Below are 12,771 nucleotides of genomic sequence, written 5' to 3' on the forward strand. Positions count from 1 at the left end.
ACAGGCCTACTATAGCAATAAAATATAATAGGTACTATATCATAAAGCTGAACGAAGGTGATTGGAAATTTAAAAAAAAACACAAAGAGAGAAGAATAGAAAATAAAATATTTTTGTCTAACAGGTTAGGGTTACCATTATTTTTAAGGCACAGCATCTCGTGTAATGCTTAGGCTAGATGTTCCTCTTGTTTACTAAAAGGATCAGGTCACCGTGCAGTTACAGCACAGCCCAGCACTAGTTTTTTTTGTTAGTTTTTTATTAATGCAATACAAAAAACACAGAGTTGACATTCAAATAATGATTGTACACAATATACAAAGTATCATGAATATACATTATGCCAACTGAAGTCAAGTACTACAGATTATAAGAGAAAAAGTAGGAAAGGAGCAAAAAAAACAAAAAAAAAAACAAAGACAAAACCATAAGAAGTTGAGGGTAAATTCATTGCAGAATGAAGTAGTTCTTCTTGCTTTCTTATTTTCTGACAATGAAATGGTATTTAGGTAATTTTTACAGCCCAGCACTAGTTTCTCGCGCGCTCCAGATCCGATGACGTTACGGACTACTTCCCGAACATTCCATCTCGACGGACGCCATTTTAAACCAAACCAACAACACCGGAGAAGACGGAGGAAGCGAACTCGTTTATCACCGAGTACTGCTAATATTTAAAGGACTTTCTTAAGACAGGTAAGTTAAGGTAATAATTTACGCATTCGCTAATTACTTCACTCACGCAATGTTGTAGCTTTTTTTAATAACATATTTGTATTTCACCTAAACGCGTTAACGACGGCGCTTCTACTGACTGTGTGTTTATCAATCTTAACCGTGCAGTAAGTGTCACAAAATGCGTTTCATTGTCTAAATGGGTTTCGTTTATTGTAATTATCTTCTAACCATTTTTAGACTTCCTAAAGAGAATAATTTGCTTCGGGCAAACGCTTCGCTGACACGAGGTGTTAGAACAAAGAGGCCACTGTATTTGTGGATCCTGCCCTATTAGCATGTATTAGCCTAAACGGATTCCGTGGATATGGTATGTGTACTTAATATAAAGGTTATTTATTTGTGTTCTGCTTGTTTTATCAGATGAGAGAAACAAGATTGCGCTCTCCCTGGCTGAGAGAGGTGAGTCTGGAGGAGAGAATGGAGAACAGGAAGAGACACCGACGAGACTCGCACAGCAGCGAGAGAGAAAATAAATACAGAAAAAAACACCAGCACCACAAGAACGGAGAAGGGTGAGAGTCATTCTGTCGTTTCTTGTATTTATTCTGAGTCCTTTTAAATCAACACATTGTATAAGGCATCTTATACTAATATTAGTTACCCAGTAGGTTACTAATTTAAGGGATGCCTGATCTTTGGCCAGGGCCCATTGAGCCTTATGTGGACATCTTCTGGCAGTGTGTTGCATAATACTTGTTTGACAAGTTTGCCACCTTCTTGGAAGCTTCCTTGAAAACATTTGATGACATGACCTCAATATGTCAGTCTCGTCCATTTTTAGATGTGATTTAATAAGTGAATAACTTAAATCCAGATAATTTTATTTGTCATTAACAATATGGATGTTTTCTATCAAACGTTCCCACCCCAGAAAATATGCTTTTTAGTTTTAGCAATGTATTTTATGTGCTAAAAATGTTATTTTATTTTTATGGTGTTTTCTTTAATTTCTTCATAATTTAATTTAAGAGTCTCTGACCAGAAAACAATAGCTTTGGTGATGTTCATAATCTTTAGCCCAATGCAAATAAGTCGGTACCTATTTAATATTTTTGTATTGTCTTAATAGACATTACTTTGAAACAAGGAGCTCAAATGAAAGACTGGAAACTAAACAAAGACAAGAGTTCCCATTTCGGTGTCCGCATCAAATTAAATTTACAAAAGTCATTTTATATACGTAGAAAGTATATTAAAGGCAGGCAAGTAAAGTTTCTAATGTTTTAAATAACTTGTTAAAATGAAATGTTGAAATAATGTTATCATTCAGCATAAGATATATGTATGTAAAAAGTTATCCACATTCTTATTCTGGCCTATGCTTATTAAAGAATATAGAAGAAAAAGTGCTCATATTGAATTTTAAATGATTAAAAAAAGATTAGTAAAGATTTAAAGTTACAATTAATTTATTTTGGGGGGCTGCAATGTGATCCTTAATTGGAGTCTTTTAATGTAATTTAATGATTTTTGTTTTAAATAGGCCTATGCCTGACACGAGTTTTTGGTGTATGAGCTATCGTGAATGACATTTAACATTGGGTGTTTTGTGTAAATCATGGTAAAGACACAGACATTATTTTTTTACTCACAAAAAATAAAATAAACAGGATGCATTTTATTGTAGGAAAGAAAAAGAATTTAAAGCTGTATTAAACTGTTTTTGTTTTAAAAAAAATTCTTTTGATTCTACTCTTTTGCCTTTGTCCCAGCAATGCAGTTTTATGTGCTAAAATATATTTTTGTCATATTTAAGTATATAAATATTTATTTTTCCCAATTTCACTCATGAAGACACCAGATTGAAAACAATAGCTAGAGTGATTTTTATAATCTTCAGTCCAATGTTAACCAGTCGTTATGCACTGATCTATGGAGCACAAATAATAGACTGGAAACTAAAGAAAGGTTTATTTTATTTTGTAGATTTACATGTGTGTTTCAAATTATTTCTTTTTATTATTGTTAAAAGCTGCATTTTCTTAATAGGCATTACCTTGAGACAAGGAGCTCAAATGAAAGGCTGGAAGCTAAAGACAGGCGAGCTGTATTCAGAGACCATGAGGATGACAGCCAAGGTGCCTGTAAAGACAAGGAGAGACACCGGGACAGATCCAGGTGCCGTGATAGAGACCGGGGCCGGGAGCGTGACCGAGACTGGCACCATTACAGCAAATCCTCTGGCAACAGCAGGCGGAGCAGCCGACACCGGCACCATCACTCTGACTCGGTATGACCACTATCTGCCTCTCGTTGCCATGGCAGCTGTCTGCTTTCTGTGCCTTCTTTCTTGTTATTTGCACTGTGGGAGTTCCTCATTTCCGGTATTGTCTGAATGAATGACAGGAAGAATGTTGGATGGAATTATTATGCTAATATTATGACATAAGAAGAGGGTTCTTACTCTAACATTAGTTTGATATTCACAGCACATAAAGTGTTTTAAAGCACCTCATTCATGAAGGGGTAATAAAGATCTAGAATGTTTTTCAATGATGAATTGTTATAATTGTCTACTTAATGGTTTGAGAAAGTATCTCATCTGAAAATATGTTGCCATTGTTTTTCTTCTGTAACACACACGATGTGGTGGGCCCTGTGTGTATCTCGTGGGCTGAATTTGCGTTGGCTGCTCCCTGTGGCCGGGCCTGACTGCTGCGGGTATCTGAATGGGCCGAATCACTTCCCCCCCCAATCGTGAATGAATGAATGGCGCGTTCTGGTCCCCTACGATTCTCATGGGTTAATGATGATGGTGATGATGATGGCGGTGTTCCGAAACCCCAGAGGAGCCATCGCAGGAAAAGATCCAGGAGTATTGAGGATGATGAGGAGGGTCACCTGATCTATCACAGTGGAGACATGCTAAGAGCAAGATGTATAGAATACACACTTTTCTGTATCTCTTCTGTATCTTTTCGTTTCTTTCACTGCTTATTTTCTGTTGTGGGGTCAGACTAATTTTACACGCTAATTTTGGGGTCCTGATAAATGCAGTTGTGACAGAACACTTAGACTTATCCTGATGTGTGTATCACCAGTCTAGTATTGTCTTATGTTCGTCGATTATTTATGCATTGCTTTTCTAATTTGAGTGTTCCAAAACGCAGCAAAAGCTTTTGAAAGGGTTTGATGGACCATTGTGTCAATTTCGTGTTTCTAAAACTTTTTTTTTTTAAACCCGTAGATGAGATTGTGTGCACACTTGGAGAGGGAGCCTTTGGTAAAGTGGTGGAGTGCATTGATCATGAAAAGTAAGTCTTCATGCCACGTTTTACCATGTTAATGTTTTGTTGTCCCCATGACCCCATGTTGATTTTAATCACTCACATCTGATACTTAAAGGGTGCTATTAAATGGAAATAACAACAGATCTTGTGTATTGTGGCATACATTAAAATTAAACTGATTATTGAAATCTATGCCGTTTCACCCAAAGTTTTATTTATTCATTTTTTTTATTACATTTTCAGCAAATTTACGTTTTTGGATGAACCAATCCTTTAAGATCAGCAATATGACAGCTTTGGTCAAATAAGTGTCTTATAATGAGTGCACGCATTTGTGTTCTCAAGTATGTTAATGATACTACTGTATGTTGTTATTGCAGGGGAGGATCTCGCGTTGCGCTGAAGATCATTAAAAACATTGAACGCTATCGTGATGCGGCTGTGTCTGAGGTTGAGGTGCTGGAGCAGATTAACTCACTTGACTGTGACAGAAGATAGTAAGTGCCTGTGAAAGCAGATAAGAAATCTTAAGTAATTTATGCTTCTGTGATGCATGGCTGTGTAATATATCACACTTCATTTGAAATTTACAGCCTCCTGAGTGCATAGAAGTCCAGACTACATATTAGGAATGCAGTATTTTATATCTATTCTTCCTTTCTCCAGTGCTTGTGTGCGGATGTATGACTGGTTTGATCACCACGGCCACATCTGCATCGCCTTTGAGCTGCTGGGCTTGAGCACGTATGATTTTCTGAAGGAAAATAGCTTTCAGCCCTTCTCTATAAAGCACATCAGGCACATGGCCTACCAGATCATCAGAGCAGTCAGATGTGAGTCACGGATCTTGCTTGGATGAATTTGTTTTGTGTATTTTGGACTAAACATTGTAATATTTTACATTTCTTTGTGTCTTAGTTCTTCACAAGAATAAGCTGACACACACTGACTTGAAACCAGAGAACATCCTCTTTATTAATTCAGAGTATGACATCAAGTACAATCCAAAAATGGTAAGTACATTGACTCTAGATCATTTCAGTATTATCTATGTTCTGTAAATAATATTTAATATTTAAAAAATGTGTTTTTGTCATTTCATTAGGTTTTATAGAAAATATTTATATTTAAAAAAAAAAATTAATACTGAAAATATAGAAAGTATTTTTCAGTTTTAGTATTTCAGTTTATTGCTAGTGGAACTTTTCTAATTTGTTTAAAATTTTCATTAAATGTATTTCAATTCAGTCCAATCTTAGATATTTCAGAGTATTTTCAATAGTTTTAGTTAACAAAAACAGAACTGATTGTACATGTTTGAAATTGTAGAAGAGGGATGAGAGAACTCTGAAGAATTCTGATGTGAAAGTAGTTGATTTTGGGAATGCAACATACGAACATGAGCATCACACCTCTGTGGTGTCCACTCGACATTACAGAGCTCCAGAGGTTATTCTGGGTAAGTAGTTACAGATACATTGTGTATATATTCTGAGGTACATTGATAGCACACTTGCTATGATTGCATGTATTGTGAGCTATAACAGATATCTGTCTGTTTCTAACAGATCTTGGCTGGAGTCATTCCTGTGACGTGTGGAGTGTGGGTTGCATTCTGATCGAGTATTATCTGGGATTGACTCTATTTCAGGTTATTATCCTCTGAGTTCAGATTCGTTCATTATGTTCACTTTGGATACACATGACTTGTTGATTCAGCACTTGTATAATAGTTTGTGGTTTTTGAAATTACAGACGCATGACAGTAAAGAGCATCTGGCCATGATGGAGCGAGTGCTGGGCCCTATACCGACACAAATGCTGCAGAAAACAAGGCAACTTCAATATTTGCAATTAAATAAATATTTTTTTAGGATTTGTGGTAATATCAGGGAATTTTACAACTCTTAATTTAGCCATGGAAATTGAAAAACATTTTTGTCTACAATTTAATTCAAATATATCTAGTTATGCTCTATAATATAATAAGCCATGTAATATTTAATTAGCAGGAACCACAGATCCCTGAAAATGCTTAAATTGTAAAAGGAGGAAGAATCTTGTTTGTAGTTCCTGAAAAGCTGTTCCTTATTTCTTAGTTTGATCTTTTTGTATAAATTGGCAGATTTTTTTTTTTTTTTTTTGTAGTTTTGAGCCTTTTCTTATCTTTAACTGCTCTTGTTTCATGCAAACAGAATCAAAATAACTTTTTCTTTCTCATTTTGCAGGAAGAAGAGATATGTTCGCCATGATAAGCTGGACTGGGACGTTCACAGCTCCTCGGGACGTTATGTTAGGAAGCAGTGCAGGCCGCTGAGAGTAAGTTTTTCATACTTGAAGTTGGTTTTGGGTCAGTTGAGGTTTTTGTTTTTACTTGAAGCCGTTAAGACTTCTAGAAACACACAACTTATGAAATAATGACTTTTTAATTTTCTTGCAGCAATACATGGTCTCCGGTAGCTCTGACCACGTACAGCTGTTTGATCTCATAGAGAGGATGCTGGAATATGATGTCACGAAGCGGATCACCCTGGATGAAGCCATCAAACACCCTTTTTTCGACTCGATCATAAAGACAAAGAAATAATGATGGGATTCTATTGATTTTTGCTATAGTTCCTCTCTGAGAGAGGCCGTTTCAGTTGACTGTATCAGTCCTCTGTATAGATCATACACTGCTCTCTTGTTTATATGTATTGTGCTTGTTTCTCAGTTTAGGGTATGGGACCTATTGCTCTTGATTTCTTCATTGATATGTGCTTGTGTTATTTGCATCACATGACAGACTAATGTGTTACTGTAAAGGGGCAAGGTTTTAGGGTGTTAAGCATGTATGATAATTGTAACAGATGTGTTAGCATTATCAATATAAACGTAGTGATATTTGTAAATGTCTTTTCAGTTTTCCCTTGATTTTGAATTAAAATCAGTTCATGATCAGTATCGTTTGTCTCATGGAGGTGTAATTTTCTCAAGCGATCAATAGGGGGCGGTAGATCACAACTCAATTTTCACGCGCAAAATGTATTTCTGCTTCTAGGAATATGGGTTTATGAAGTATTGTCGACGGGGGACCGTCAAAACGTGGTTTAGGCATAGTTTGGTTTATATTTTATATGTATTAAATATATACACACTTTGGTTTTCAAACATTTCACTAGCACAAAAGTTATAAATGTGTGCGCTGGAGGCAAACAGCAACAGTATTGTCGTCGGACGAAGCATAGACAAATACCTTAATACTGACATATGTCGATTATACGTGTATAAATCGCCGAAAAGATGACGCTTGACAGTTTGGATAGCTGAACTACGGGCGCAAGATGAATGCATCCGTAAAATACATTTTAAAATGTCACTCCACGAAATATTGTACAGACTAATTCTCACTGATGCTACGTGTGGGGAAAACAACCTGAAATAGAAAATCTCACACTGATTGTTCACAGCTGCTTTCCGCCAGTTGTTTCAAGCTCGTAACACACACACACCACGCTGAATCTCCAGAAGGGATGTGGCTAATTAACTAAAGAGCGCCGTACCTAGACAGTATTCGTATACGTCACAGGCGCGCGCAACATTTTGGCAATTTGAGAGTCTGTGAATCTACACGCGTCTACGACGGACAAAAACCTGTTCACTAGGTAGTCCGCATACTAGGTTTCGAGACACACGCTCATGCTGTTCAAAGCCGTGTGCTGCTCAGTCTGACAGCCACATCTCATCGATCAAGAACTGATCAATACTAAAACTAATCTAACTATCGGAAACTAACTGGAGACTTTTCCAGCATGGATCAATCTACGGAAGGAAATATAGAAAACAAACAGAATGCTGCGAAACCGCTTTATCAGCGCTATTTAGTGTCTTTTCCAACCATAGTGTGTTTAGTGTTATCGCTGAGTTCAATAGCGGTGTGTTTTCTCATGACTTTCAAAACGCATCAGATGGAGAGCAGGCTGCGCGAGCTGGAGATAAAGATGATTGACACCTGTCAAGAATCATCCAAGGACGTCTCTGATTCACAGGAGCTGCGGAAATCCATTGAAACACTCTTTCAGGAGGCAAGCATTTTAATTCTTCATAGAGGAAAGCTGCAGCGTCATATGTTTCGTTCTACTGTTTCTGTAGTATGTTCATTTATGCTCTGAGTAATTTACCGCTAGTTATAATTAATCCCATTAACCAACGCATAGCCTGTTCTTTAGTTGCTAGAGGTTTTGAAAGTTGTTTAACTAACAACTGCAAATTCACACTTTTTTTTTTTTACCAAGATGGCAAGAAAGCTGAAAACACATCTTTTGATTTTATATCGTAAAGGATTATAGATTTAAGTAGCCTATAATTCTGCATGTGCAGTGCGTTTATGTGATAAGAGTGATTTTTAAATATGTAAACATATATGCTTACTTTATTTTGATTTTACTGGTGAATTCTTGTACTAAAATAATTATTCTCATTGTGGTGTCTTAATTAAAATAAAGTGAATTTGCTATATATTCTTTCCCCATCCTATGTTAAGAATTACAGTATTGGTTGCTATATATATGTGTGTATGTATATATATATATATATATTAGTAAATTTGTATTGTAATACAGTAAATTGTGTAAAATCAACATATATTACAAACATGTGTAACATCTCAATAAAAGAATGCAGCAGAATAATCAGTAGGCTACTATGTAATCCAATACTATTAGTATAATCATACTACGTTGTTTGCCAGTGTTTTTATAAACCTTTTTTAAGTAAGCAGTAATGGCAAATTCACACCTTTTTTTCCCCTCTACAAACATGTAGAACCATGACCACCACTGACACTTCTGGTTTCTCTTCAATATTCAGATTACTGCTTAATCAGGATGGATTTATAAATGACTGATTCTTAAAATTTGACCTTTGAATAATTAATTTCCTCCACATCGTTTATCACATTTCAGAGGGTGAATGAAGCGATGCCAAAGTTGCGTGTGGCGAGAGACGTGACACAAGACTGCAGCTGTCCTCCAGGTATGTCTATGAATCTGCTGTCATAACAGTCTCATAACAAACTGTTCAGTTCCAAAACGTGGGAACGTCACTCCAGGATGAAACCTGATAAAAACTGATAAATTCATCAATGTCTTGTACTTGAACAGTGATTGCAAAGCTGTGATGTGGATGAGATGGACAGATTAGAGAACTGAAAGTACAGGTTTCTGAGATTTATAGATCAGATTTGTAACTAATTAAGGAATATTAGATTCTGATTGGTCAATTTAAGCATTTTCCAAATAAATATTTTGGATAAAGATGCTTAACTGTAAAGTCAATTGATTTCCTACATAGCTGTTGTAGTTTCATGTCTCTCATATCATTCTTTTAAAGATACCTTTAATGTTTAATGTCTGTTTAGAAGTCGTATAATCAGCCTTTGATGCTTTTAGAGTTTATTTAGTGATAATATTGGCTGACTGGAGTCGGGACGTCAACCAGCCCTAAAAATTGAAATAAGTGTTTGTTGAATGCAGGGTTTCTTAAGGCAATTACAAATCACCATGATTATAGCTCACTTTACACAGCTCTGTGCATTTCCAATTGTGATTATAAATACAGAGGGAAGGAGAAAATGTGGAACTGGTGCATATTGACGAATTGGTGGTTGCGGAGAGTTTTCTTTGGGCTGCTCTGTCACAAAATGTGGTTGTTAAACATGGGGTTGGTGGTAACTTGTGTTTGGGTGCATTGAGAAACTTCTTTTTCTTTTTCACAATCACTCTTTACATCGAGTCATGGTGCCTGTAAAATCCAGTGTTTCCATAAATGTATGCCGGTTCACATCTGAGGGGAGATATTGATGTCGCTGGACAAGAGGGAGGTCATAAGCATCTGTTTATAGGTTCTGAGCATGAGTGTGTGTGTGTGAAGGGGCCCCAAGTATGCGTCTGTGTGAGTGTGAATTTCTGTTTGTTTGTGTGGGTAGTGCCGCAGAAGGCCCAACAGAGGCACCGAACTGTAAGGTGAGACCCTTTCATTTTAGAAGCAATGGTTGCCACCTGAAACCTGAAGCGTTTTGAGCGGTCCTGGCAGGCAGGATCAGAGGGAGAAGTATTTCTGTCTCCACAACAGACATGAGCTCAAAGCTCTCTCTGGGCAGGTTATAGTGTCGCCCCCTACAGGAGCTGCTTGGAGGGACACTGATGAGAGGAATAGTTTAAAATCTGAATGACTTTATTTGTTCCATTGAGCATAAAAGTTGATTTTTTTTTTCCAATACAGTTGCAATTAATGAAGCTTTTAAGCTTCAAAAAGGATCCAAAACACCATAAAATTGTTAAAGTACGTTTTTCTGTCTTCTGAAGCCATACGATAGCTCTGTGTGAGAAAATTTCTTTAAACTTCTTTAATTTATTTTCATCCCTTTTCAACCTTATTTTATTGTTTTTTATTATTATTATAATTTTTAATTCTGCTATAATTTAAAGAACCCATACCTTATTATTATTATTATTTATTGTAGAGATTATTTGTTATATTTTATTTAGGCTTTGACAAACCATACATTAAAAATTAGATTTGAAAAAAATATTAAAATGTTTTGTAAAATATATAAAAAAATAATTAGGAGAATTCTGTATTTTTTTAACCCATTTTTTATTATTATTATTATTATTATTATTATTTTAGGGCTTTTGCCATTGTTATAGATTGCGAAACAAAAAAAAAAATTAGAAAATGGAGAGAATTTATTTTAATGTAATTAATTGATTCATAAATTTTTTTTACTATTATTGAAAACAAACACCCTTGAAGAGTTGCATTTTTAAAATGGGAAAGTATTGACCATGCAACCATAGCTGTGATGTTTTTTGTTTTTACTTTCTAAAGGTTATCAAAAGAAATGCACTCCACATTTATGATGTAGAAATGCACTTGCAGGAGTTGTAGAAGGTCCCTGTCATGTCTTTCTCCTTAAGCACATATTCTTTCTTTCATTTCTACTTCCTCTATTCATTTCCACGGTGGAGTGAGTTCTCCATAATTACCTGTCGACTGAGATGGTTGTCCTTGCATGCTAAACGATTCCCCATCTGTTATCACCCATTTCCACCAAACACCAGGCCCTGTTTGACAACAAGCTGTAACTCTCAAATGAAAGCACGAGAAGTTTTTAACTCGGTCACATCTCCCTGTCTCATTTTTCAGGCTTGCATGTTCTCCTTCACTCTATTCGGTCCTTGGAAAGGTTGGACAAGGTCAGGGATGCATTTCTCCCCTTTCCTACATTCATTTCCCTAAGGATTTACTATCTTTCGTCACCCTTTTTTGAAAGTCATCAACGTGCAACATGCAGAAGTCTATTCAGGAAACATCTGAGCTAGGTGTGGTTTGTGTTTTGTAGTTATTGACTGAAGCCAGGGGTCTCTTTGTCTTATGTCCATTTCCCTTGAAGAAATGCTGAGTAATTGATTAATTTTTCTTAACACACTAATACTTTGTGTAAATGGACTAGGATTATCTGTGTCCAGTTTGTTGTGTATAGTGATCCTATAGCTCAAACGGTACAGCATTGCATTAGGAATGCCAAGATCATGGGTTCAGTTCCCAGGAAATGCATAAATTGATCAAATGTGTTCGTTAAATGCAATATAAATGACTTTGGATAAAAGCATCTGCTAAATGCATAAATATAAATGCATTCCATGTTTTGCGTAGTCTCAGCCTCAAAAGTCATGCTGATGGACCACCTGCTGAAAATCTGATGCATGCAATTTCTTGATCTGGCAACCTCAAATCTGATTTGCTGGATGGTATCTAAATGATAGATTAGCTCAAACAGCAGAGAATGCTACTGGTATATGTGGAGCTTATTAATCAAAGGAATTGCTCACCCAAAAATGACAATTTGCTGAAAATCTATGCACCCTCAGGTCATCCATGAGTTTGTTTCTTTATCAGATTTGGGGAAATTTAGCATTTTGCACCAATGGATACTCTACAGTGAATGGGTGCCGTCAGAATGAGACTACAAACAGCTGATAAAAACATGACAGTGATCCACTAAAACTAAAACTTTGATTGGTCACTTTGCATGTTAGTCAAACAACCTTTTCATTCAAAAAAATGCAACTACTAGACTTTGTGCTTCCTTGATGTCAATTCACATATGCATGCATACATAGGACACTGGAAATGCAAGCTCACTCATTTTGCATTCCGTTGCAAATGAAAGTTCAAGTTTGGTGAACTCTGACCTGCCTTTGCATAGTTAAAGTCTTAAGTGGACAGAAAGAGTGGCCAGGATATCATACAGTAGCCATTTACCCATAGTTACACTGTTCTATCAGGCACATCAAAGCACAGCTGAAAGTATTGAGCTCATCTCTTTTGAAACAACAGTGAAATACAGCGTTTCATATTTCGCCTGCTAGAGATTACAATATTAAACACCAGTGAATAATAGATCTCCGACTTGTTAATGACTGCAAGTGGTAGTAACATACAAAAGATGTCAGAAAGGCTTAATCTGGATGGGTTTTTAGCAGCGCTCAGAAATCAGAGAGGGTTTTGGGTGTGGCAGCGGGATCTGATGGACTCAGCACTGTATTTACTTTCATCCCTCCAAAAGGTCCGGCTTAAAATATCCGGCCAGGGCATGTGCTTATGTGTAATATCTCACTAGGAAGTGGTGCAATTAGATATGCTGCCCACGGCTGTGCAAAAGAGACGGGACATGCAACTAGGAATTAGGACTTTACTTCTATTACACACGTACACATACTCACACTTGTTTTGTGGTATGCAATTATGAATGCGCACA

The 12,771-nt window shown here is 36.4% G+C and overlaps 2 protein-coding genes across 5 annotated transcripts in view; both read left to right on the plus strand.

The window, feature by feature from the left end:
- The first annotated feature begins 442 nt into the window (after positions 1-442).
- Positions 443-6,910, plus strand: LOC306883156 (dual specificity protein kinase CLK4-like). Of its 4 annotated transcripts, none has more exons than XM_079438272.1 (13): positions 587-706; positions 1,099-1,250; positions 2,728-2,968; positions 3,526-3,616; positions 3,926-3,992; positions 4,349-4,465; positions 4,635-4,801; positions 4,887-4,981; positions 5,298-5,427; positions 5,537-5,619; positions 5,724-5,803; positions 6,197-6,287; positions 6,409-6,910. In XM_079438272.1, the coding sequence occupies exons 2-13, from the start codon at positions 1,099-1,101 to the stop codon at positions 6,553-6,555; spliced, it is 1,461 nt and encodes a 486-aa protein (XP_079294398.1). In that variant the 5' UTR covers positions 587-706; the 3' UTR covers positions 6,556-6,910. The 4 variants fall into 4 exon arrangements, with proteins under 4 accessions (XP_079294399.1, XP_079294398.1, XP_079294400.1 ...); XM_079438271.1 differs by having other exon boundaries at positions 590-696; XM_079438273.1 differs by lacking the exon at positions 3,526-3,616 and having other exon boundaries at positions 443-696.
- Positions 6,911-7,534: 624 nt separating this feature from the next.
- The window catches only part of LOC306883158 (uncharacterized protein), a 133,235-nt gene continuing 127,998 nt past the window's right edge, over positions 7,535-12,771 (plus strand). Inside the window, exons 1-2 of the mRNA XM_079438276.1 lie at positions 7,535-8,032; positions 8,912-8,981. Coding sequence (XP_079294402.1) covers positions 7,760-8,032; positions 8,912-8,981 — 343 coding nt within the window. The 5' untranslated portion in view covers positions 7,535-7,759. The remainder of the gene's footprint in view (positions 8,033-8,911; positions 8,982-12,771) is intronic.

This window comes from Barbus barbus (genome assembly GCF_936440315.1).
Source record: "Barbus barbus genome assembly, chromosome: 17".
NCBI classification, from domain to species: domain Eukaryota; kingdom Metazoa; phylum Chordata; class Actinopteri; order Cypriniformes; family Cyprinidae; genus Barbus; species Barbus barbus.